Source organism: Lycorma delicatula, chromosome 1 (assembly GCF_047948215.1).
Source record: "Lycorma delicatula isolate Av1 chromosome 1, ASM4794821v1, whole genome shotgun sequence".
Taxonomy (NCBI): Eukaryota; Metazoa; Arthropoda; class Insecta; order Hemiptera; family Fulgoridae; genus Lycorma; species Lycorma delicatula.
In genome coordinates, this window is record NC_134455.1 from 138,848,519 (window position 1) to 138,876,428 (window position 27,910).

The 27,910-nt window shown below is 35.1% G+C and overlaps 2 protein-coding genes across 10 annotated transcripts in view; both read right to left on the bottom strand.

Annotated features, from left to right (window-relative positions):
- LOC142323061 (uncharacterized) overlaps window positions 1–4,896 on the bottom strand; it is a 112,282-nt gene extending 107,386 nt beyond the window's left edge. For 4 of the 5 annotated variants that reach the window (XM_075362209.1, XM_075362198.1, XM_075362227.1 and 1 more), the window contains exon 1: window positions 4,795–4,896. The gene's annotated coding sequence lies outside the window, so the exon portion shown is untranslated. Of the gene's footprint in view, window positions 1–779; window positions 840–4,794 lie in introns of all 5 variants that reach the window. The other variant, XM_075362219.1, reaches the window with a different exon arrangement.
- Window positions 4,897–24,368: 19,472 nt separating this feature from the next.
- LOC142323076 (mpv17-like protein 2) overlaps window positions 24,369–27,910 on the bottom strand; it is a 65,495-nt gene continuing 61,953 nt past the window's right edge. For 2 of the 5 annotated variants that reach the window (XM_075362249.1, XM_075362269.1), the window contains one exon: window positions 24,369–25,147. In XM_075362249.1, coding sequence (XP_075218364.1) covers window positions 25,122–25,147 — 26 coding nt within the window. In that variant the 3' untranslated portion in view covers window positions 24,369–25,121. Of the gene's footprint in view, window positions 27,898–27,910 lie in introns of all 5 variants that reach the window. The other 3 variants (XR_012756018.1, XM_075362258.1, XM_075362279.1) reach the window with 3 other exon arrangements.

Consider the following 27,910-nt stretch of genomic DNA (forward strand, 5'->3'; position numbering starts at 1 on the left):
AACATTTTCTTCAAGTTTATAAAATAAATTTTCTTTCATTAGCCATTCTGTAATATTCATATTTTATATTGATGAAATGAAATATTCATATATTATTGATTTCTCATTGTTAATAAGAGCCACAACATTAATTCCAATACGTACACAAAAAAATGCAGATTAAGAAAAAAATCAGAAATGCCTGCTGTATTCATAATTTATCATTCTAATAAGCCTTTGTTAAGTTAGTCAGAGCTTTCATTAAGTTATTAAGATTACAATCATCCATTTTCTCTAACATCAATCAATTATAACATATCCTCAAACAATTAACACATTTCTCCCTCTGAGAAATCGATCACATTTACATTGAAACAGAGATTGTTTGATTTTGAGGACTTCCAAGAAAGAATTCAAGAAATAACATTAGTTTCTATTAAAATAAATTTTTAACAAAATGTATTTTGTACCAGTGAATAGCAAGGGGTTCATTCCACTCGCTATTCACCACCACTTGCTATTCACGGGTTACTACTTCACTTAAAATAACTTTACAGTAAAACACCCAACAAAATATAAATACATTAATTATTCCTAAATTAGTAAAACATTGAAAGCTTCACATATGCTGTTCCTGTACTCTGCTCAAGTGCTATGACGGTATCTACAACTAATCTTATGTAACACTGATGTACAACCACTACATTTTCTTTTTGTTAATAAGTAAGAAATAAAAAGTGAAGCATTTAAATCATTTCTCTTAAATGCAGCAGTAATGTAGTCAAATAAAAGGAGCATACTTATATACAAGTGTGTTTTGATGAGCAAGATCCTTCACAACCTCCAACATGCACAAACATCTGAAAGTCACAATTTTGAGATAATTTTTCAATGTTATTTTAATTTTTTTTATTGTTTCATAGTCTTAATTTTGTTCAGCAAACAACAAATCAATAACACTGAGAAAAATACACAGACAGCCCCTCAATATTGATAATGAAACTTGTTACCGATATCAGTATCACCACAAAGTGGTGCCAGTGCTGTAATGTTACCATTTACTACAAATGGAACAAACACTTTGATGGTTAATAAAAAATTTAACATATAATGTTAAACGTGTATAAATATATATGTTTATGTTAATATATGTATGTATATTTATTAATTTTACTGAAATTAAACTTTTTAAGATTCATATTATTCCTCTGTACTATTAAAACAGGTCCCATCACTTAGTTTAATCTATAAATAATAGTTTATTGGCAAACATTACATAATAATTTATAATTTACAGGTGTTGAAAGTTACATCCATCCATTTCTATGCTCCTGTCAACAAATTTAACCGTGTTCCTGACTACTACTGTTAGCTGTACCCTGTCTATTTCCTGGATGGCATCAGTAATGTTTCTCTTCAATTCCTCAGGTGTGTGGATTGCTCCTATAAACAATTTCTTTTGTGTAAACCCAGAGAAAGAAATCTGGACTAGTCAGATTAGTGGATGGATCTTGGTGGTCACAAGCCTTCAGAAATGATTCTTCCATTGAAAAAATTCTGCAACATCTCAACAGCAGAGCTAGCTGTATAACAGGTGATGCTGTCCTGTTGCAACCACCGGTCACGCTCTTAGAGCAGTGAACTGTTGCATAATTTCTTTTATTTAAAAAAAAAGGGTCTTATTTTATTCATCACTTTGAAACCACACACCATACGCCTATTTTTTGTGGGTGTAGGGGAGATTCAAAGAAAATGTGTGGGTTTTCAGTACTCTTAGTCAATTTCTGACTATTAACATATCCACCAAAGTGAAACCACACTTCAAGTGTAAAAAATACTTAATGTCCTGGTTCTTGTTTATTTTGATACTGACATCTGAACAATTTAACATTTTATTATTATCTATTTCAAATGCGAATTTTAAATTTTCATTATTGTAATTTAATTTGTTTAATATTACAAAAATAATAAATTAGATTTGTCTGATATGGCAAACCGCCTAATAATCAATAAACATTTTATTTCTGATATTAACACAAATTTAGAAATATTAGAAATTAATAAAGATGACAAAAATTAAACCACTAGAAAAATATTACATATATAGATACAAAATTTCAAACAAATTTCAATTTGATAAACCATCAGATGATGTTTGATGGAAACAGTCTTATAAAAGCTGCAACAAATAGCAGCACTCATATAATAAATTAATTCACAATTTCTATTATAATATTACAGTAGTGTAACAACTATTACAATATGTACGTGATTTATTTTGGAGTTTTTAATCTGCAGTTTAATTAAATAATTCAATCATGGGCGAGGATGTGAGATCCCATGAAAGCACGTTATGATAAAATTAAGGTAAGATATGTCTTATCTCAATAATCCCTACAACTATGTGGTTTATATTAGTAGAATTTAAAATGTGTGCACGCGCATGTGTGAGTGTGTGTGTACATGAGTAGTAAATTAAATAATTTTACAGGGAATGTTTTTAAGTTGATACAATTGGTGTTGGTGTCAATATTGATTAAACTATCCCACAACTAGTCTGGCTAAAAATGGCTAATACTAATTCTATGGAGCTTTTTGTGTTTTTAAATTAGCCCAAACTCCACCATTGTTACACAGCAATGTTTCAGTACAAGTATGTAAACTAACACCAACAAGGCAATCCATCTACAACTAAAAAGGTAATTAGAAAACATAGGGTGTTTTTGCAAAAAAAAAATTTCTGGAAGATCTCCTCCAGAATAAGGTTCATATGGCCTCTTAAAAACAAAATGAAATTATAAAAACAAAATAACCCCCGTTTTCAACTCTCTAAATGTGGAAAGGCTACAAAAATCTAACAGCAACATTTTAATTTTATATTTTGTGAACTTCTATGGATTTACAAAGATGTTAAAACAACTACCAAAAAAATATTAAGCTCATATAATATAAATACCAACCACACATTTTCAGATTACAAAAATGTTACTATGCCACAAATTCAATCAAATTGTAAAACTGATATTAGTTATAATTATAAATTGCTATACCAATTTCAAAATGCCACACAAAAATATACATATCAAGAAAAATGCGTTCAATCGAGACCAAATAAATGTCACAGCTTCTAACATTATGCTTCAAAACTTTCATACTAGAAATAACCTGTTCACTTTTCAAGAGACATGACTTTCTTGTTGAAATATAAATTTCTTTTCATCAATGCACAATAAAAATAATATGAATATATTTTTGTAATTTTTTAATAAAATTAATCACAGATTGTCAACCATTTTAGCTCTTTTACATGCTTATATTGGATCAGTTATGAGAAAACATCAATTAGTCAACCTGTAACCACTGACAATAACAAATCACACTATTTTACTTATAGTTCATTATTTAATGGTGGAAAACTGGTTTAACAACTCCCAACTGAATTGTTAAAGAACCATAGCTGAATGTACAGTTTGAAAAGGAAGTTTTAAAATGAAATAAGGGAATAAAAAATTTGAAAAGGGTGAAAACACATTCAATTAAAAAAACGAAACATACAAAAAAAAGCAACTCCTTCAAGTTATATTTCATTATTTAAAAGATATGATTCAATCTATTTCAAAATTAAAATTTTATTAAAAAATTTCATTATTTACTTCAACTTTTCACAACCTAAAAACATCAGAGAACATGTAATAAAATCAAATCAGAGTATTAGAACCTCTCATTTTAAATTAATATAGCTCAAAAAAAATTAGGCAGATCTGTTAGTGAGAAGCACTCAACATTGAAACATACTTTTCTCCAGTTTAAAGACCTGGTTATATTTCCACTTAGGCATAGTTTCATTTTCCACACAATTTTCTTCAATTGGGGAGGGTAATCATTGTAAAGTTCCTTGTTTATTCGGCCAGGTTGCAATCAAAGAATATGGTAGTTGTGTGACAAGCAAATTTTGAAGCTTATAAAAGATTTTTTTACTTACGCCGCATCAAGCATTTTTAGTAAACTGCCCCTGTACATTACAGTTTAACTAGTTTGAAGGAATTCTTGAAGGAGCTTGGCTTTTTCTATTTGATAATGAAGACATTGAGGATTTCTTGTAGCAAGCTTGAGTTGAATTTAGGAATGCAGAAATAAATTATGTGGTGGTCAGGAGGTGAATATTGTAATAAATAATGGAGTAATACTGTATAATTGATTTATTTTTGTATTTTTTTCACCTACCATCTACCTGTTCTTTGAATTGTTCTGAAAGCGCAGGTATTTCATGAATTAAGAAAATTTTCTTAATTCATGAAATAGCTGCCCACTTTTTTTCACTAGTGTGCAAGACTAAAAGTTGTTTATTGTATTTAAATTGTAAATGTTTAGCATTATATTGTTTACTTTTATTTATGGTAGTACGTAATAACTGGAGAAAATGGAAAATATATACTGTCTGCAAAGCTTATGGGAGTCCGTTTAGGATGTTTTAATACATTGCAAAAACTAAAATTAATTAAGTTTTACAATAATATTTATGTATATTATTAATCCTTCATTAAAATAATTATCAATTTCCAAACGATTAAAAGTAACTTAATAGTGCTTGTTAAAAGTACGATTTTCTGGAAAAAGTGATACAAGGATCCACGGATGGCACGCGTTACTCATTAAAATAGTGAAGGTAACACACGTTAATACATGATAAAAAAGAACAAATTTAACTATTTAAACAATAAAAAGGAAAACGCAATACATTTATTACTGGTTTTTTAAAGTGTTTATTTACATAGTAAGACACTGCCAATAAGCAACTACAAAAATTATAAATACCTGTCTACAAGTTAACCACGCTTAAAAACAAGACTAACACTCTAGCATAATAACTTCTCTGTGCGTAAATCCAATTTCTGTTGCCACGGCCTGCATAATGTTATTCTTGTAAGTTCACAACGAAATTCAAAGAAGAGAGAAGTAGCACTGAAAATGGTTAACAAAATTCATAATTATTTTTTGCTTCACTTTCGAAAAAAGTTGCAAAATAATAACTGATAAGTTTATTCTCACGATGTTAATTATTTACATTGTTAATCATATATTAACGTATTCAGAACAAATGTGAATAGTAATAAATTATTTATTTACTCTCTGTGCATTTTCATTTTAAACACTTTTATTAATTAAAAAGCCGATCAGGGCTCATTTCGCTAGTCCTTCCCTTATAATCAGAGGGCTCCCCCCCTTGGACCATCACTGTGTTAATTATTCTCATGTTTGTCAAAATAATACAAATAAATAACTATTAAAATTAAAGCCTGTTCAGTTTTATAAAACTAAACCAAAATAAATACTAAAACTAAATATATATATATATAATGTATAATAAAATAAAATAAATATATATAAATAAACTATACATAAACTAAATATAAATAATAAAACGAAATAGTTTTCATAATTTTTTAAAAACTATCATTTGTATTGTAATTTCTTCAGAGCAACAATTTGGTCACCACATGAATCGAAACTTTGAGTGATCTAAATTACAGAGGTTTCAAAATAGTCGGCCTGCATCTTAAATATGGTAGTTATAGCTGATTACCGGTGCAGTAATTGTGTGATTCGTGCGGGTGAAAAAGTATTTTGCACGGTTCTTAGCATTACCCAACAAACCCTTCGAGTAGGTGACCGAACTTTGTTTCTCATTTTTTTGGCCTAGTAATCAGGGTCAGGTATAACCAGTCACGTCGCACTCACATTAGCAGTGGCACTGGCTGGGCTGGTTGAGCCGCCGCGCCTATAAAGCTACTTTTCTCGATAGTCCTATGTTCGTTCTTTCCAGGTACAAAAACCGTCTTCACGCAAAATGTCAACTCAACCTTACCTTGAGAGTTAGGAACAGAACAAGTGACGAAGTTCTTTAGGATGGTGGCTTAGTCAGAATTCCAACACATCCGAGACCTTTGTCGGGAAAATCCACAGCCCCATGGCAACAGGAAAGGCTTGCATGCAGGGCCGGCCCTAGGCGGTAGGCAAGGTAGGTGACTGCCTATGGCGGCAAAACCACCTGAACGAGAACGCAAAAAAGTTAAACACAACCCACAAAAATATATTTCCATTACTTGAATCCAGAAAATAATATTATTTACTGTTTATTAGTACAATAATAATATTATTGTACTTTTTTGTCTTGTTTTAAGAGTATATTTAAATAACCTCTGAGAATAGTAGGTTCTAGATTTAGTTTGTATGTTCGATGTCGTCAGCTGTAAAAATTAAATTTCGTTTTTCAATAAAACAATTTTTGGTAATCTATATTAGTATTATTGTCTTAATTCAATTATATGTCATTTTTCTGATAACATGGTTTTTTAATAACTTTTTTTTTAAATTTAAAAGTTTTTTGAAGCTTGGGGCGGTATTTTTTGGGTTTGCCTGCAGCGGCGCTATGGCTGGGGCCCTACCGCATGCTGTCCTGGATGAATCTCCGTGAAATAATGTAGTATACTTGCTTGCAGCAGCGGCTCATAGCTACAATTAGTGGGGTGTACTGCTCCAGAAAATTTTTTTCTGAACCTTTTCAACATCATGGTAGAAGTTTTCTGTAAAATAAAGAACCGAAAAATGAATCAAATAGAATAGCTGAAAGCAGAATAATAATCTGATTCTACACTTTATTACATTCAAGAATATGGTACACGGTTTTTAAGCACAATGTGCTTAAATACCGCACAATGTCCACTTAAAAATACTATAGTCCAATGGTGCTTAATCTAAATTTCTATGTACACAGAAACAAATACATAATTAGTTTTTACTAATTACCTTCTCTTTTGCCCTTCCAGAGTGTTTTTGGACAGATTTGGCTATCAAAAAACCCTTGTTTCCGTCATCTTCTGATGACTACTGAAAAAACAACTAAACCGCTTTCATATTCCTTCCACCGACTAAACTAGAAAAGGGAACAAACAAGGAATGTTCCGTACATGCGCGGTGTAAAAAAAAAACTACCTTCTACCAGCATGCGAAGGTCATCACTGCGGGAGAGACAGTGCTCTCCCTCCCTCGCGTGCAGCTTCCTATGTGCGCATGCGCACAACAGCCAAACACCACGCCGCTAAAACTGTGAATCGCACAGTTCCATACAAAGTTTTTGTATAGAACTGTGTGCGCATACAAGTCTTTTCCTGTGTGCGATACCAAAGTTCTGGGGATTCTTGGTTTGCTGTTCGGTGACTTGACTATCAGTCGAGTCCTTCTGACAGTACCAGGTTAACTGACTGCATACTGCGGCTGCTGTGTAGCACTACTGTTTGTAGACTTGTCATTGGTTTTTATCTTGCGGAGTATAAGGCACAGATTTGTTTAACGTGTACCCGCCTTATCGCGGCAATTGGGTGGCAACGACTTCTGGACGTCAGCCTCTAGGACAAGTAAGGGATCACTGCCTAGTCCTATTTGCGTTCTTTTCAGAATGAGGGCCGTAATCTGTGATTTTTTATAACCGATCCAGAAGCGGCTAAGAGGTATAAAGAGTGACAGGAGAATATCTCAGGTCTCCAGCTGCCCGTAATCTCTGCGGGCAGTCGTCAGATAAGTGGGTTCGCCCAACTTAATCGTAGTAAGTAGACAGCAAGGATTCGTGATGTCCCAGCAAGTCAGGGAATCTCCGGCCATGGAAGGATACAGTGAGGTAGTTAGCAAGCCCAGGCGGAAGAGGAAGCTGGAGCCAGTGCTTTCGACTTTCTCTGAGGACGAGGTTTCAGAAATGCGGGTAGAGACGCCCACCCAGGCTAATCCGATTCCGGTAGTTGAGGCGTTCAAGAAAGCGAAGGGCAGACTTGACAGTTCAGCCCCGCTGGTTAAAGTAGTCCATGACGACCTGGACTACTTGGTAGACTTCCTGATCCTTCCCGGCAGCGTCAGCTCAGGCGCGAGGAAGACGATTTTTCCTCGTCAGGTTGGAAAGAAGCCTTGTCCACAATACCCTGGCAGAAGGCTTTGAGACCCTAGCCTCCCAGTCCAAGGAGGCTAAGGCTCTTCCAAAAGTAGTTCAGACCCAGCGCAGCCCAGGCGCTACGCTGACGTCAAGTCAAAGCGGGAGTCCAGACAGATGGCTAAGAAGCCGGAGATGATTTTTGTGAATAAGACAGACAGCTCGAAGACCACGATCAACGACTTAAAGCGGGAGTTCCAGGTTGCCCTTCGTGAACACCGGATGCAGCTGAAGATTAGGAACATAAAGGAGACCAGCAAGGGGCTAGTTGTTGTCGCTGATAATAAGGAGACGGTCCGCGTCATCACGAAGTCTCCTGCCGTCCAAAAGCTTGAGGGTAAAGTAGACTCCAAGCGAAAGCGTAGGCCTCGAGTCATAGTGAATGACATTGATCGGAGCCTTTCTGACGAGGACGTTCTGTTTTTCATTGGAGAGCAGAACACCGACTTAGACGAGGCCTCGTTCAAAGATCAGTGTAGGCTAGTCTTCAAAACTTGCAATGTGATGCCCCATGTTATCACAGGATTTTTTGAGTTTGGTGCTGGTCTCCACCAGAAATTTGTGTCTGACGGACGAATCTTCGTGGATTTTGCATCCTGTGACGTCAAGGAATACCTTGACGTGTAGCGGTACTTCAAGTGTTGTCGTTTCGACCACAGCGCCAAATTCTGTAAGTATGCGTCGGTCTGCGCGCATTGTAGTGAGGAGGGTCACAAGCGTGACAACTGTCCGCAAAAAAAGGAGGCTCCATCTTGCGTTAAATGTAATAGGTTAATAGCAAAAATCATAGGCACTCGGTTACTAGTAAGAAGTGCGGTTGTTACTTAAGAGCTGTTGAGATTTATTTAACTCTCTTGATTAGGTTCGGTCAACTTAATGCACATCCGCTTCGCAGATTGTTCTCGGAATGCCTAAGCTGGGACTGCTTCCCGACTTTGTGAAAAGTGGTTTTGGTTAGGGTGTTCTTAAAACCAGGAAAGGATCCTAGTGAGGTTGGCAGTTATCGGCCCATCAGTAACTTGTCGGTAATCGGCGAGTTGCTTGAAAGGCTGGTTGTGGAACGGTTCTGTGAAAACATTGAGGTGAACTGTTTTCTAAATCGAGGCCAGTATGGCTTCATGAAAGGGGTTGACACCGAGGATTGCATCTTAAATGATCTGGCCGAGGTGGAAAGCGCCGACTGTAAATATGTTTTGACAATTTTTATAGACATGGACGCAGCATTTCCTTTCTTGTGATGGGGTTCTGTCCTCTATAAGTTGGAACACCGCAATGTTCCCGTAGCCCTACAGGCGGTAGTACATGACTATTTGTCTAACCGTACGGCTCTATTTAAGGATGCGCACCTAGTTGTGAAAAAATCCGTTACCAGGAGAAGCTCGCATGGTTCCGTTCTCGGTCACCTGCTAAGGAACCTGGTTTTCGACGGTTTTCTGAATTAACATTTCCAGATGGGACCACGGCTTAGGCTTTCACCGATTACTGTCTCCTTGCAGTTCGTGGTAATTTACGACCACAAAGGCTGGCTGGACATGCAACTTTTAAAAATTTCTGTGCCCTAGACGAAATTTATGCTTCTCAAGGATTCAGACAAATTACCGTACAGTTGAAACCCCCATATAACATATAAAGGCTATGCAATCACCCGAGTTAAAGTTCATAAGTACTTAGGTGTTTTGGTTGATGAAAAGTTGCTGTTTAGCAACCACATTAGGCAAGTAGCGGCGGATGCCGTCTCAGTGTTGCAGAAACTTAAGAAAATTACTCCGAAGGACTATGGGTTGTCGGGCTGTCAAATGCATATGGTGTACCGAGGTGTCATCGAAAGCATGACCTCTTACGCGGCGCCCGTTTTGGCACATGTTAGATATGAATAGAGCACTTCTTTAAAATTTAAGGAATGCCCCTAGCGCAGAGCCTTAATTGTATGCACTGGTGTTTTTAAAACAACCTCCTACGAGGCTACCACCATATTGGGAAAGGTTCAATCGATTTAGTGGTAAAGGTTCGGGCAGCCATGTGGAGATTACGAAGAGGCTGGGAGGCCGAGATATTTGGGATGCAGTTTCGAGCCGGGCCAGTACCGGAGCGGAACGGTGATCACAATGCACCAGATGTAAATTTCTTTCAGTTGCCCATCTCTCGCCTGCGGAAGAGGCTGTAGAGCCTCGCGATAGAAGCATAGTAACTGGAATGGAACACCACGTCTAAGGGAAGATTCTTGTATAAGTTTATACAGAATTTGGGGGGATGGTATGCCTCGATCTCGTTTTTAAGAGCAACGGGTGCCCGGTGCTCACCAACCACGCTAACTTGAACCAATATCTGTTTCGGTTCCGCCTGGCAGCTGATGAGCTGTGCGTCTGCGGGGAGTCCAGTCAAATGAACACCTGGTGTTTGACTCCCTTGCTCTTGGGGGAGCCAGAGACCGGGCCACCCTCAAACTTAGAGGTCAAGGGGAAATTTGCCACTCACAAGCGGTAAGTCAATGTGGCGAGAGCCACATTGTCGGACCGTGAGGAAGTTCCTAGATGCGTTTGCATTATTCAACCGGTATCCGTAGTTTGCTTACCGCATCGCCCTGGGAAGCTAATCTTAATATGGCTGACCACCAGCTAGTTATTATGGCTACAAGCGCTATAAAATGGTGGACCTTCTGGCATTCAGCGACCTAGGCGTAGTAGCGAATTGCTGCCAACACGAAATAAATTTGATTATGGATATCATATATATTTTTAGTAGTTGACGGGGTGCGCCTACCCATTTTAGCAAATATATGACTAATGAGCAGTTGGGACACGTAGTGAGCACGTTCGGCCGGTGGTGTATGGCACCTCGCTTAGTCCGCTTACGCTGTTAGGTAAGCTCTAGGAGCTATGTTAAGATACTGGTCGCTAAACTGTTCGAGGCTCAGCGGCCGCTTGTGGCATAAAAATTCGGTCTTGAGCTTTAGAGTGACCGAATGGAGTGGTGGCGGGAGAAATGCCAAGCAAGCCAATATTCTTGCGGCCAGGCTTCGGAATTTTGCTTGAAATCTGGACTAACTCCCATTAGATGACCTGGCAGAGAATTTTTTTCTGCGGGAATTGAAGCCGCTGATTAGTCGATTCCTACAGTCACCGATCGTGACAAAGCACAGGATGGTGAACTCGGGACTTGACTGCTATGAAAAGGACTGTGAGCCGGCTCAGGAGAGCTGCACAGCGTGAGGGTGATCTTGATCGGACTATTGTCGGCAAAGGCCGATTATTTTCATAAGGTTAGGTCTTCGAAGCGTAATTCCTGGTGCTCATTTGTACTAGAGCAGGGAAATAAAGACCCATGGGGTGTCGTCTATAGAGTTCTTGGTCATAAGAAGAAAAAAGACAATCTCCTGTTTCGACCCAGGATAGAGTTGTAATAGACAAAGATCGTGTTCTCATTCTTCTGATGAACGATGTTCTTCCAGGTGATATTGAGGTTGGTGAAACCTCTTATCATCAACGTGCTCGAAGGGAAGTTGTAGGTTTTCGCTCTGAGAATTTATCTTCTGAGATTTCTCTGGCAGAGGTCCGCCAAGTAATTTGTAGCCTGGCTAGGAATAAAGCTCCCGGATGTAATTGTATCACAGTGGAACTCCTTGTTCGCAAGTTGGCAGTGATTCTTGGTCCCCTGACTAGGAGTTTTAATAGGATGATTTTTGCTGGGCGTTTCTCAGCTTGTTGGAAACGTAGTAAGTTGAAACTACTCTTCAAAGGTAGCGACATGAACCCCACTGTTAGTTCTTATCGACCTCTGACGCTGTTGCCCGTAGTAGGTAAGGTTTTCGAGAAGGTCTTGTACCTCCGCATCAATATCAGACTGACTTTAAATCGTATGGTTATGGACGACCAGTATGGTTTTTGCGCCGGCAAGGGCACAGAGGACGCAATTCTTAAGGTAATGAATCTGGCTTCTTCCAGCGAGTGCAAATATGTACTCGGCGTCTTTTTGGACATATCCAGGGCCTTCAATAACTTGTGATGGCTCTCTGCCTTGTTCCAATTGCAGCAGCGTGGTTGTACGCAAAATGAGATTGAGACTCTTCCGGGCTATTTCAGCGACAGAATCGTCGTCTTTCGTGACGGCGGTTCGGAAGTAGAAAAGATCCTGTCAAAAGGTTGTCCACAGGGCAGTGTTCTAGATCCATTCGTTGAGTTCGACTCTTTCATGCGATTGCGGATGCCCAGTGGCTGCCGCATCGTGGCTTATGCCGACGAGGGTAACTCGCGTGCTGAGATAGAACTCAGGGCGACACAGGCATGCAAGATACTAAGGTTGTGAAGTCTTTAGCATAAGATGGTTTTCAGCGCGGAGAAAACCACTTCGATGTTTTTAAAGGCCGTCTAGCTGCGACTGTGTCCGGACTGTAGGGTCGATGACACTGTGGTCCACGTACTGTATGTTTGTCCCCAGTACGAGGCTGAACATATCAGAGTTGTTAGGGAGCTCGAGAGAATAAATTCTTACTTTGATCTGCGAGTCAACTGGAAGATTCGCAGAGAATGGACTATTGTGGCTAGCTTCCTCCGTTTCCTCGCCCTGAGTAGAACGGCTGGGGTATAATAGATCCCGGGTGGCTAGAGACCACCTGGGCAGTTGCTTAGCCGGAGGTAGCCGTGTTGGCATCGAGCCACGGTCAATTAGTAATTAATGGTAATTGTTACTAAATGTTAGCTGTCGGCTGAACGACGACTGAACTGCCGAGGGTATGGGCTGGTTAGTTGGTTGGTTTACTTAGAATTTTTCCCACCACCACCCCATTCGGTAGTCCTAAAGCATAAGATCGAATATCTGAATAGTTAGTGCCCTAATTAGCTCCTAGAGCTAACCTAAAAGCGTGAGCGGTGCCACACTCTACTCACTTGTTCCCACCGCCCACTTGTCATATATCACTAAAATGGATACGCGCACTCCATAAACTACTAAAACATATATGACTACTAACAATTAAATTTATCTCACCAAAGACAGCCATGGTAATCCATACCCACAAAAGGGTATGGGTTACTATGCAGCTATGAAGTGCAGCGTTGTTTTGACGAGGGCAGTTTTTGATTTAGCAAACATCACTGTCAGCGGGATGGTGACTGCTCTGCCAAGGGCATGGATCCCATGCAGCTGTGAGGTGTAGCGATATCTCGACGATGGTAGTAGTGAAAGTAAATGTCACACGAGACTTTGTGATGCAGCTGAGTGGGAGTAGGAGGTTTGTCCGCCTCTCCCTGGTAGACCAGACCAGAGTCCACAAATGAAACTAAGTCAGGGGTATGAACAAATGTTGAGTTCACTAAGGGAACTAGGACTAAATTTTGTTGTTGTGAATAACATTTTTAGTGGTATGTTATTATTATTCTATTGCCTCAATTATTATGAGATATTTATGAAATTGGCTCTGTAAATGTAGAACTGGGCGCAGGGTTAGTGTTTCTCCATACTCGGTTAGCTAGTTCAGAGATACGATGTAGGACATTCAAGATGTCTGGATGAGGCCTGCAGCAAAGGCAAAAGCTGAATTTAAAAATCACTGATGCAAATGTCTACTGAGGTATTTATATTGGTGGCAACCCAACAAGGCCTGGTTTATTACTATGAGATGTAAAAAGTTAGAGAACGAAAGACGACTCCCGTTAAAGCCCATCAGGGCTAGGAGCAAGAGGGGACAACTGGAAGTGTCACAAGGCGGGTGTCTTCCCCTACGGGGTTGGGATGATAATATCAAGTGGAAATAGGGAGTGCTGCAGTTCCACAGTTAGTGTGGAACAGTTGCTGCAGTTCCTAATGAGCTGCCACTGCTTGCTTGTTACATTGCAAATCTGAATTAATTATGAAATGCTATTTTATTTTCTGTTTTAATTTTGTTACAGTGGTCAAAAACTCAGCCAGAGAAAATTCATAGGCCACTCCATGGAGGAGAAAGGTGCAAAGCCCTCTGTCTCCCCCTCTATGTTATTTTTCTTGTTCTGTTTCCGACTGTTTCAGGTACCACAGTGGGTTATGACTATTCCAGCCCAACCTTTACCCAATTGGCGGCCTCTCACTTGAAGGCAACTGTTCATTAGGATCACCAACACTTTTAATATCCTCGGGGTAGAATTTTTTCAGAACTATCAGTTACACAGTGCACAGGCACCCCATAACAGTCTGCATAATAAACACATCTTGCCAGCAGCCTGTTAAACAAGGTTATTAGTGAAATGTGTCGCACTTAGATATTTGAATTAATTAATTATATTGATATATTGAATTATTAATTAATGCTTGTTTGAATACATACTGGCATTAGATTCCAAAAAAACTGCTTGTGCCATTACTTTTAATAACTCATTTTTTTCCTCTTAAAGAAGAAGAAGAAAAATGAAGAAGTCTGTTTTCTCGACCAGTTACATCTTCTTCAGAACTAGCAGCTTTTGAAACAGACACTACAAGATCACCCCTGAAAATCACTTCCATTATCCCCATTCCTTTCCTTATCCAATATCATTGACTGAGCTATCTAGCATGTATCATCCTACAACAACCCAGTCAACCTGCACTCGACTGTAACTAGTTGTTGTAGTAGAATGCCACATAGGACCAGGTCCTAAAATCATCTTCTGCACCCATATAAGGTTTTCTGCCCACTCTGGGACAGAAAGGGAACATGTCAAGAAAGGTAAGCTTATAAGCAAATTTTTCCATCAGACTCAACTTAATATATTAGAAATAACATAATACATCGAGACCAGCATATTTTCAACTTTGTTTTATTTATTTCACAAAGATATATATATATATATATATCAATTTTGATATACACTTAACTGAGTTTTATCAATTAGCATCAAGAGTGAGTGCATTAAGGAAGACAATAATGCAGATGAAATACAAAAACTGCAGATTTAAATATAAATTCAGAACTATAGCTTTTTTTGAGAAACTGGGAAACAAGGATGTTATAAGTTATATTTTTGTGTGTATTTAATGACAATCAGAAAAATTTGAAAATTATGGATCCAGTTGTATATTAATCCAGATATATTTATACATACAGCTGTAGAAGGCTTGAACCAGATGAGCTAAGTAGTTTAATGTACATATGCGTGATTGAAACAATATTCTTTATAAAGGTTCAGGTAAAATTGCACCAATGGTTTTCCACAATTACGATTGTGGAAAACCATTTTAAGAATTTATTAGAGTACGCAGTATTTGGAATTCTATTATTTGCGAATAGTGGCGAAGGCCAAAATCCCATTTCAAAGATTACAGCAATGTACATTTTTAGTTGACAAAAACTCCTGAAAATATACAGACATATCCTATTTGCTCTAACAATACAGCTTCTTACCTCCGTTTATGTTTTTGGATGCACTGAAAAAGAATTAGATAAAATGCTAATCATTCTCAATCATGATTGCATATTGCTACATTTAATTAACATGAAACAGTGTTAAAGTTAGATGATTTTGTATTTATGATGAAAATAGCAGGCTAAGTCTTAATGCAATTGGCACTTCAAATGAGACACTGTAAAAATTTGTTATTGTAAAGCAAAACTGTCCAATTACTATTTGAGCATAAATGAAACTACCAGAATGATTCAGTTGTTAATAAATTAATCTTCATTATTTTGAGGACCTTGAATCTTCTACAATTTTTTACAGAACTATTATGTAGCACTGTCAACAGTCATTACACAGATGGTACAACTGTTAATGGTGCCTGTCTTGAGATAATAAAAAAAATAATAAACTGCTGTATTATGTCACTGAAGATATTTTATTGATGTCTGGTTTGTTTAAATGTTTAACCATCCAGACTGTTGCTTAGAAGTTAGCCCTAACATAATAATTTCAGAACCGAACTTCTGCTCACCTAAAACAATTCTTGTAGGATCCTTAACATTTCCTCTTTAATTAGATGCTAGTATTTAACTTATTTTATGTTGTTCTAGGTGTGTTCCTGAATTAGAAATATATCATTTTACAAGACCAGATTTCTTGAACACAGACCAGTACATACGTTTAATACTTGCTTAAAGAAGAAACCAGTTGAAAATAAAATAACTATTATTTTGACATCACACAACAAATTTTTAGTCTGTATATGTACTAAATTGCATTTCAGGACGGAAATGTACTCCCCTACTGTTAATATCATTTCGTCTCTAGAAAGGATGGCAGGGGGCACTAGTTACTTATTTCTAGTTTTGTTTGATCGGGTTGATGTTACTTCTCATTTCTTTCTGTTATGGACTAATCTTTTAACCTTCCAGATGATTCCATCATCTTATATTTTCAGTCCTGTTTGATACATATCAACCCACTCAACAAAAAATTGACATCTTAATATAAGGCTGACCAACTACAATTTTATGTCAAACTTCTTTTTTTATTTATCTTATAACCTCTTTCTTTCAAATTTTTATAATTTCTCAATACCCTTCTGTAACGCCACTTTTCAGATACCTTTCTTTTTTGTTTTTCTGGTTCTCCATGTTTAGTTACCACAAAGCAATGCATTACCCACAGATATTATAAAAAAGTAATCTCTTTAATTTTTAGATCTGCATTTGACAAATTTTTACATTAAAACTCTTCTTGATTGTTTGGCAGTCTGTTTTTCACCTATAATTGACTTCACTAATCCTGCACAATTTTACTACTTACATTGCATAAGCCTTCATCTTCTAGTGAATTGTATTTCAACCTTAATATTTAATTACTTGTTAATTCTCCTTTTTCTCACATTTCATTTCCTGTTTATGTTAAATTGAATTTCTCTCTTGTTAATTAATCCATAACATTCAGTATTTTTCCAATTTATTTCTGGTTCCTGATAAAAGGATAATATATTGCAGATCTTAAGATTCTTATTTTTTCTCCTTGGATAACTACGATGTTGAACTCCATGGTGGGTCAGCCCCATACAATATATTCATAAGAAAATCGAGTTTGTTTTGCAAGAAATTACAAATTTTAAAAAATTTGGTTTTATCACTAATTACTGATTTATTTCCAATACAATAATTTTATAATTCAGAATCACATTTAAATTTAGCAAATAATGTTTGGACGGTCCACTATTGCTTTGATATTATGTGAGTTTCTTAAGTTATTATTTACACTAACAATAAAACAAGACTTATAAATATTTTGACTTGATAATTATGAGGGTAAGTCAATTACTATCTGCAATTTAGTTATATTTTTGTTTATGTGGGTAGTACTGTCATGTTGCGTAGATGACGCATGCATGGTTTAATTGTTGTTATGTCTGTGCAGGTAAGATGCTACTAGGTTAGTTCCATTATCGTTGCGCTGCCGTTAACCATGGTTGCTCTGCTTTCTGTTTGGACCAAAGAAGAGCAATGTTCAGTGATCCGTTTTTTGTGGTTGGAAGACATATCAGGGGATGAGATTCATCAAAGACTTTTGGTACAGTATGGGAACAGTGTGTTGCCGCAATGGAGTGTCTACAAACGAATTGAAAAAATCAAAAATGGTTGCATAAGTGATATGCACGATGAAGGAGCTGGATGACGGTTTACCACCATAAATGAGGAAAACATTGAACGTGCACATGACATAGTTTTCTTAGGCAGACGAGTAACTGTTGATGAAGTAGCACATCGTCTGCAAATTAGTCACGGTTCTGCCTACGAAATCATCCACAAGAGACTTGGGTTTCATAAAGTCTGTGCAAGATGTGTCCCAAAACAACTCACACAGTTGCATAAACAATCGCGCTTGGACATCTGCCAAAAACATTTGGATTGCTATGGTAACGAACAGGACATCTTCTTCGACAGGATCATCACTGGTAATGAAACATGGATCCATCATTACGAGCCGGAGAGTATGGAATGAAAACATCCAAATTCGCCCTACAAAAAAAGTTCGAGATCCAACCATCCGCAGGAAAACTGATGCTTACGGTTTTTTGGGACTCACAAATACTGGAACATTATGAGGAAAGGGGCACGACAATAAACAGTGGGCGTTACAGTGAGATGCTTACTGCCAAGCTGAAGCCTGCAATCGAAGCATACACCGAGGACTGCTGTCAAAAGGAATTGTGTTGCTGCACGACAATGCCACTTGTTTGGTCCACTCAAAGAGACATTAAGGGGCCGTCGATTTACCTTGGAAGAAACAGTGAAAGAACCCGGTGCATTTCTGGCTCGCAGCTCAACCGAAAAGATTCTTTAATGAGGGCATCAGGAAGCTTGTGCAACAATGGACCAAGTGCGTTGAAATGCAAGGGGACTATGTTGAAAAATGATGTAGTTTCCTATTTGTATTCCAATAAAATTTATAGCTGCATTGCGGATAATTGACTTGCCCTCGTATTTATTTAACTGAACATTATTATTAATAAAGATTAATAACATTTCTTTTTTTTATTAATACAAACCATAGTAATAAAAGTTTTTTTACTCCAAAAAACAAAATATTTTATTTTCCAAAAGAATCTTAAATGTTGAAATCAAAATGAAACTAAAAAAATAGTAATAATAACACCATCACACTAAGAAACACATTAAAAAAATTAGTGTTATTAGTGAATAGTAAAAAGTGTTTAGATAAATATATTAAATAAATTTTAGAGCATGTACATTTTCTCAGTATATTTAAAAAATTGTTTATGCTTAATGAATCTTTTTTTCTAAATTCAGTCCAAAATCTGAGTGGAGATATTGACCATTTTTTTCTGATAAAAAAAAGAAGTAATTATAATCTTAAAAAATTCTCCCTTCTTTCCCGTTTAAAAATATATCTTTATATATAAAAATGTTAAGTTCGTTTGTGTAGGCTTCAAAAACTCAAAATGTTCTGCACCGATTGAGCTCAAATCTTAGCACAATATATAACCCGCATCAAATATTGTTTTTATCTATTTTTCGCATCAGTCACATACCCGCGATCGCGAGAAAACAGTTTTTTAACAGTAAGCTGTGTACCTTTGACCGCGCCATCTGCCGGAAGCGAGGGGAACACTCGCCATACTATCTAACGACAACCACAGTTACATGTGAAACAATACCTGTTCCCAATTACATTGTTTATTAACAAACAAAAATAACAATAAGTCTCCACTTGCATCTGATTCAGATTAGTATACAATCTGAATTAAATATTCACTTTAATCGAGGTACTTTTGTGTGATCGTGTCGTGATTGAACTGCACCTTTCACCAAGCTCTGAATTTATTAGAAAACGACCAACAGTGGGATATTTGCATTAATGACGCGTGCAACACTGCACATCCAAACCAAATTCGCGCATTATATTGACCGGTTGCTTCCCTTCATCTCCCACAGTTATGGGAAAGATATCGATCGCATGTGGCTGAGGATATTTTGCATAGAGTACGCCTAGAAAATACCAATATGACCATGGAATCTACAGAAGGCATTTACAACGAAGCATTGATAAATATTGAAGACAAGTGCTTAGCTATTGCAAATAAAGTTCTTAGTCAATTAGGAATGCCAGCACCCACCCGCGCTGTGATTGCTTCATTTGATGTGGATTTACGCTGTGAACAGAGTTACAACATTGGTGACTTCAGTCATATGTCCAATCAAACATTCCCAAATTAACGCGTGAACAGAAAGGCATTTATGATCGCATAATGCAAATGATAAGTGACGGAGTTGGGGGGACTTTCTTCTTGGTTGCGAAGGAGGAACTGGGAAAACATTCATTAGATTGATTCTAGCAACGGTTCGATCAAAAAATGACAATTATCCTGTTGCGGAATATTAATCAGCCAAAACTCTGCAACGGCACGCGACTTGCAGTTAAGAAATTGATGAATAACGTAGTGGACGCAACGATTTTAACGGGGCCTTTCAAAGGTGAAGATGTCCTCATTCCTCGAATACCCATAATCCCGACCGATACACCATTTTAATTTAAAAGATTGCAATTCCCAATTCGATTGGCATTTGCGATCACAATCAATAAAGCTCAAGGTCAATCTTTAGAATTGCGTGGTTTAGATTTAGATGCGGATTGCTTCTCACATGGGCAACTGTATGTTGCGTGTTCCCGAGTCGGCAAACCAGATAGCCTTTATATCTACGCAGACAGTGGAAAAACAAAAAATATTGTATATCCACAAGTATTGCAAAATTAAACTTCTATGAAACGTATGCTTTGTTTTGTTTCTCATTTCTCATCCATGCAACCACAATGTGTCACAGCGAAGCGTGGCGGGTAGAGCTAGTACTTTTATAATTCTTAATCGGTTAAAAAAAAATTAAATAAATGGTATGTAGTACTTTTCTGAAAATATTTTACTATGAACAGAATCCCAACAAAAGCTTTAATTGCTGTAAATTGCAAATGATACCAAAACCTCCATTTATTGGTCTTAAAAATACCCGTGTATGACAGATGGAGCTACTAGAAAGATTACAAAAGTAGTAACTGAAGTCATACCTAATACTAAATGAGTTTTATAATTAATATAAAACTTAATTTTTCAGGTTGAAAAAACTATTCTTTCTTGTTCAACAGCTTTCTTCCAAAACTTACTTTTTAGAGATTACGGAGATAATAGCTCATTACGCTAAGACTGTGAAGTAAGAAAGAATTCAATTGAATAGTAATGACCTAACTCACAACCTGCATCAAACAATGGTGAATAAAAAACAGTTGTGCAATTAAAATATTACAGAAATCAGAAAGGTTGCGTTTAAATTTTAACACTTACAAATTTGTTAGAGCTCAACCATTATATAGCTTATAACTCAAAATCTGAAGATTTGTGGCCCAATTCAATACCTCGGATTATTCCACTCTTAAATTTTCCTTTTATTCTTGACTATTAATAGTAAAAGTTGAAAATCCATATGACAGTAACAGACAGATAATCTTCTCTTGTCCAATTTATACACAAATTTTGTGCATCTCCTTTTCTTATTTTTCAATTCCTTTTTCTTTAACATTCTTCCATTTTACACACATTATCAAATGCCTTCTTCACTTCTACAAATATCATGTAGCTGATTCTATTCCATGTACACTACAAATGTATGTATTTAAAAAAAAAAATCATAGCACCTGAGGAAGATAAGTTGATTTATGAATTAAATATGAATTTAAAAAATTAAATTAAAGATTCTTTTACAAAAACAATGTTACTCTGTCAGTGAATATTTAAATAATACTAGTTAAAAAAACTGACTGCATCTGCATCCCATGTGTATGCAATAATGAGCTAAAAAATGGGCATTTTAATATATTTCTTATATTTACTATCTCCATGTACTTACCTTATTATTATTTATATGTTTATTTTTTAAGTAATCAATATAGACTTTAATCAAGTTTATTTTTTATTCTATATATATTATATATTTTGTGTTGCTGCACTAATCAAGATTTTTTCATGGATTCCCTTGATCCATTCGGATAAATATTGGGGCAGTTCCTTTTTTATCTGTGAAGCAGTACATCTCATTCATGATGTGATTTATTTATTATTGAGTGATTGATGAAAAATGTAACATATTTTCAGGATATGCTCTACTGCTGAAAGTAAAGAAGAAAATTCATAAACATAGGTTTGGAAATGGTTCATAAGCGAGTGTTGGCTGGTGAAAGATTTCTGCGCCTTCAGTAAAATTAAGCTACACTATAATTCTTGGGACCCAAATTAAGCAACACATTTAGTGGTTTTTTATGAAATCTACCTGAAAAACTGAAAAATAATTATGTCCTAGAACTGTAGTTTTATTAGTTTTCAAGAAATCTGAGGTAAATACAAAACAGGGTTGAAAACACTATTTTATGTTTGGTGTAAAATAATTTTGTTAAATGGGAAATAAACACAAAAAGGTTTAAACAAAACTTGTAGAAACTTGATTCAAAATAAAATGGTATGAATTAAAGTTCACAGAAAATAAATCCAAACATACAAATTTCAAAGTTTATTAAAAAATATCAAAATGTGGCAGAGTTTAAGGTATTAAATGAAACAAAATCTTTGTAATATTCTGCCACATATTTTTCTTGTTTTCTATTAATTCTGAAATTCATTGATTCTTCAATAACATCAAAGTCAAACACTTCTGTCCTTTTTTCTGTTTTACTTCCATAAAATACTACACTGCACTCAGTATTTCAAAAATTTCTTAGATTTATTTAATTTATGTACCATATTTATTTCTTAGACACAAACAGATTTTTTTTCTGCATAAAACCTACTTTTGTTTGTGCTATAACATTTTAATTTCTACTTTTTTCATCCATTTTCTATAACTTTACTCCCTAAATTACAAAAGTCAGTAAATCTGGTATATTCCACTTAATATTTACTTCCTCATTATTCTCCTTTCATCACATTTCATTACCTTTGTTTATTTTCAAATGAAGTTTCTCTTTTAATAGCAAATCCATGCCATTTTGAATTATTCCTAATTATATTCTTAATATATTTACGTTAAAGATATTTGGCTTGTATAATTTTATATTGGTTGGCTTCACCATCTCCTATTCACCAATGCGATGCGGACGAAGAGAGGGCAAGTCAATGAGAGAGTGTGAAGGAACAGCAAAAGCCTTTGTATGTCACGCAATCATGGGTGAAAATTTATAATCAAACTCATGCATGAGACATCAACTACCCTATGATACTTTAACCTACATCTTGTGTTCTGAAGATGGTGAATTACAAGGGCCAATATAATATAAATCATAACTTCCAAAAGAACAGAATAATATAAGATAAACTAGAATAGAAATTTAACTACAAAAGAATAATAAAATAAAAATGGATGACACCTATATCAAAAATACAAAATAAAAGTAACGAGTGAAAAGAAAAGATCAATAATTCAACAGGAAACATAAATAATTAAACAAGCAAAATAATATATTTGTTGTCAGAGCAGAACAGGCAATCCTCTCATCCATATATCATACATACATAACAGCTCCAGAAGTTCTCTTCACAGTTGTTCATCGCTAAGGTTACAGTCCAGCCAGCACCACGGTGAAGACCCAGAAGTTTCAACCAACTCAATGCTACTCAATCCATACCATGACTACCAGCACTACCCCAAGCCCAACGTTGAAGAAATCCCAGATTTGAATCTTGAGACTGGCTGGAAGAAATCAAGCCACTGAGAAAACTCATTTGAGAAACCAGTATATCATATAACCGGAGAGCAAACTTGTGGCCCTTGACTCTCAACAAAAATTCTAGAACTCCTCATATGAAAATTTGACACTCTCAAAGCGATATCTCAAATGGCTGATTATCATGAAGTGATTTGTGAAAGAACAAGTCAGAGAGGTATATTGTTGATCAGCCAGAGGCTGAATTTGAGAAAACGACATCTCACTTCAAATTTACTGACATGTGATTTCTGGAAACTTAGATGCAAGAAATGAAATAAATTTATGCTGTACCTGTTCAATAATATGGACTATTTAAGATAACACTATGATACTCAAGATAAGATCTAACCAAAAATGTATAAAGAACACAGAAAGCATCCAGCACAGAGGAAAAATGTCCCATCCATCTAACCAAATTCTATTTTTTGCCCAGCTCTACTGATAATATTCTCAATATAAGTAACAAATTAAAACTTTGAATGTAGCTCAAATAACCTTTTTTTTCTTTTCCTGTTTAGCCACCAGGAATAATCACCATCAGGTATTACTTCAGAGGATGACGTGTATGAGTGAAGTGTAGTCTAGTACAGTCTCAGGTCGACCATTTCTGAGATGTGTGGTTAATTGAAACCCAACCACCAAAGAACACCAGTATCTGCGATCTAGTATTCAAATCCGTATAAAAGTAACTGCCTTTACTAGGATTTGAATGTTGGAACTCTTGACTTCGAAATCAGCTGATTTGTGAAGACGCGTTTACCACTAGACTTGAGAATCTCTGTGTACCACCAGCGGTACATGTACCGCAGTTTGAAAACCACTGTTTTAGACAATATAATACATCTGAGTTGGGAGTTTGTCGTTAAAAACTGTTGGAATATTCAGTTCCTGCTTTTGTATAAAGCTAAACAAATATATGTTTTTTGTCAGCAGTTTTTACTTTCCAGATTACATAGTAAACTATATATGGGAAACTGTGCCAATTTTGCATGCTGAGATTTCTGCAGATCTTGTCACTTCATGACATTAACTAAAAACTCAATTTTAGAAATGAAAAATATCAGAGGGATTTATATACATAGGCCTGTTTTTTTGCTAGATATAACCACGCAAGATGACCAATTTGGATAAAACTTGGCATTATATAGTATTGTATTATGATTAGTATTATTATATTATGATTTTTATAGTTATGTATGAACATATATCAGATGCAATCAAAGGATGAATCCAATTTCATTTATGACAAGAATTTATTAAAAATAGCAATAAATTAATTAATCACGGAAACAATTATCACAACTTTATTCTAATAACAATTTTTTTTTTTTATGATAAATAAGTTAAAGAATAATCATACTGATTTACAAACAAATGAAAATTTAACAATAATTAATATTTTTATGATTTTATTCTCTTATAATCACCTTAATTTTACAAATAAATTTTATCACAAAGCATTTTTATATATCATAAAATATTAATTTTACATTAATTCAACAACAATAAAATTACAAATTTGTAAAGAAAATAAAGAAGAAATTATAAATTTTAAATTACAATAAAAACAAACACAATTTTTCTGTGATAGATTGTAGTAACTCTTAGTGTTATTTCTAAAATAATTACTATTATTACAAAAACAAATTCTTGTTTTTTAAGTTAAATTTAAAAAACCAGTTGACAGAAATAGAATTTTATACTATATTAAACCTTGTTCTTTACTGTTTTTTATTGGAAGGAAATCTCTAGGAATTAAGGCAAAACATACAAAATATTCCCCAGCCCACTTTACCAGTTTTCCAATTTTTGGTAAGATATTATAAAAAGTAAGTTAGTGTTTTAAGTATATTTAAAAACAGTTTTGCCTATTATTATTTTAAAAAAAATATATATATTATTTTGTTTACAGTAGAGGTAGAACTTTCTTTTCTTTTATTGTGAAGAGCTTCAGCTCTGGTAAATGGTTGCGAGTGACATACTATCTACGTTGCATACAATAAAAACTCTGCTGAAAAAGTTCTCTTGGCTTATCTCACTTCAACATTACTCCAACCTGCAAACCAAGCAATCTAGTAGAAGGTTGGGAATCAATAGTAATGGGAAATTGGATCAGTAACAGATCTGTACTAGGGAGGTGTTAGAAAATTTATTTTCAGTTACTTGTGCACCTAGGTATATAGATGACAATCACAATCATAATAGGGTTCCTTGTTCAGTCTCTCAAAACCTGAAATCATAAGTACTAAAGAAAAAATGAGACTATAAAATGTCAGAATAACTGGAGAGGCCTCATCACTACACTTTTTGAAATGTGGAGAGAAGTTAATAAAAGATGGGGAAATAAAGAGTGGACATAAAGCAAAAAGAATGAGTGCAAGATAGGAAAAGTAGGAGATCTCATTGACATTTACACCTTATGTATAAAGGAGTGAATAAATACCTTATTTTATCTCTTAACCAAAATATAAAATGGTGAAACTATACCACCAAGAAAACAAGTGAAAAGGAGGATTCATTTTAACTATAATTTGCCATAACTCCTGTAGGTTTTCTACAAACAAATTAAAATTTTCAATAATAATAATAATTCTTCAAAGACCAGTTTTTTCTTACGTGATGAATTATATAAAATATTATCAAAATTTGATTATTAATTTTAATAAATCTTCTTAATAATGTTAGCAGGAAACTGAAATCACCAGTATTTCCATGAAACATTACTAATTTATAAACATATGAGGGAGTGAGATGCAAAGGGGTACAAGTGCAAATTTGTGAGAATGGAGTAAGTGCATTACTAACAACTAGAAATTACCAAAATGTCTATGGCAACAGATATAATTGAATTTCTATCCTGTGCTGCTATCTACCATCTAAAATGTTAACTACTACTAAACTTTATTTTTTCTTTAGAAACAGGGATACAAGCACACTCATAACTCTTTGCTACCAACTGACTTCAACATTCCTTGGATTAGTACTGCTGTTGTGCTGTGTTTTTGCTTAATAAGGTACTTATTTTACTATTTCCATCAGACGATCCTGATAAATGTCTCATTCTAGTGAAAATGAATATAAGAATTTATTTATTTCAATACTTTTTTACATTATAGTAATGTTTTTTACTGTAAAATATAATTCTATGTATTATAACATATAATTTTATGTATTGAAATTAGTTGCAAAATTACCTATTAAATTATACAATAACACTAAAACAACATTATTTTTCTAATTTAAATGTTGTATTGCAAAAAATAACAGAATAATAGTATAAAAATATACTTTTTAATATTACTTTGAAAGTTTGATAGGCCTACTACAATCATTGATTTTTTTAATATTCTTTGAACCTTTTATCAAAACTGTTGGAGTTGGTGTTATCTAATAACTAAACATTAGATTTAGTTTCATACAAAATTGTTGAACCATTTGACCCAATTCGGTACAAAATGGCTTACCAATAATTGTTATTAAGATAATTCAACAGACTAAACACATGTACACAAATGAATAATATTTTAGAAAAAAAAGAGCACTCCTTAGTTAAAAACAGATGTTAGATTTTTAAAATATTAATGTTTTCTAAGCTTAAATGTAAGCTAATATTTAAATGTTTACTTTTATGTTACTTTAATATTAAAGAAACACGAGTTATTAGCATTTTACAGATGAACTTGATGAAGACTACCATCCAAAACCTAGTGAGGAAAGTGGTTTATCTAATCAATCTGAAACTGAGCAAGTGGAAGTTGTTCGACCAAAGAAAAGACTATAAAGAATAGAAGAATGGAAAAGGAGAAAGGCAAAATACCTATGAAATACAGGAATGAAGTATAAGGATATCAATGGTAAAGTTCATGAAACATTTTATAAACATAACTGCAGATACAAATGTTGTGACAAATTACCTGAAGCAACAGACAAATAATTTTTGATAAATATTGGAAACTTGGCTCTTCGGAACTTCAGTCCTCTTTTATAAACTTATGCATTGCAAATCTTCCTATAAAACAACGAAATGAAAATACTTGTTATAATAAACCTGTAAATTATGTTATTAAGTTGAGTAGTCATCGGGTTTGTAAACAATTTTATCTTAAACCCTTGATATTAGTAATAAAACCTTTCAAATGTCATAAGGAAGAAATCTGTTGATGGCATTATAGAAACTGATAAAAGGGGGTAGGCATGAACCTGCAAATAAACTGTCTCGATCAAAACTTGATTTCATAAAAAATCAGATTAATTCATTCCCCAAATTTAAGTCACCTTTACTTGAGAAAGAGTAATCCAAATAGGTGGTATCTTGATTCTTCACTGAGCGTCAAGAGAATTACAAGCTGCATTAATTATATGCAGAACAACAAATGCTACCAGTAAAGATATATTCATATAAACATATTTTTAACACTTGCTTCAATTTAAGTTTCAAAAGAAATCGCTGTATGGTTTCATAAACCATACAGCGATACATGTACTTTTTCTTTTTCCTGTTTAGCCTCCGGTAATTACCTTTCAGATAATACTTCAGAGGATGATATGTATGAGTGTAGTCTTATACAGTCTCAGTTCAACCATTCCTGAGATGTGAGGTTAATTGAAACCCAACCACCAAAGAACACAGGTATCCACAATCTAGTATTCAAATCCGTGTAAAAATAACTGACTTTACTAGGATTTGAATGCTGGAACTCTCAACTTCCAAATCAGCTGATTTGGGAAGATGCGTTCTCCACTAGACCAACCTGGTGGGTAGCGATACATCTTGTGACAAACTAAACAACATCATACAACACGGTCCTGAAAATGAGAA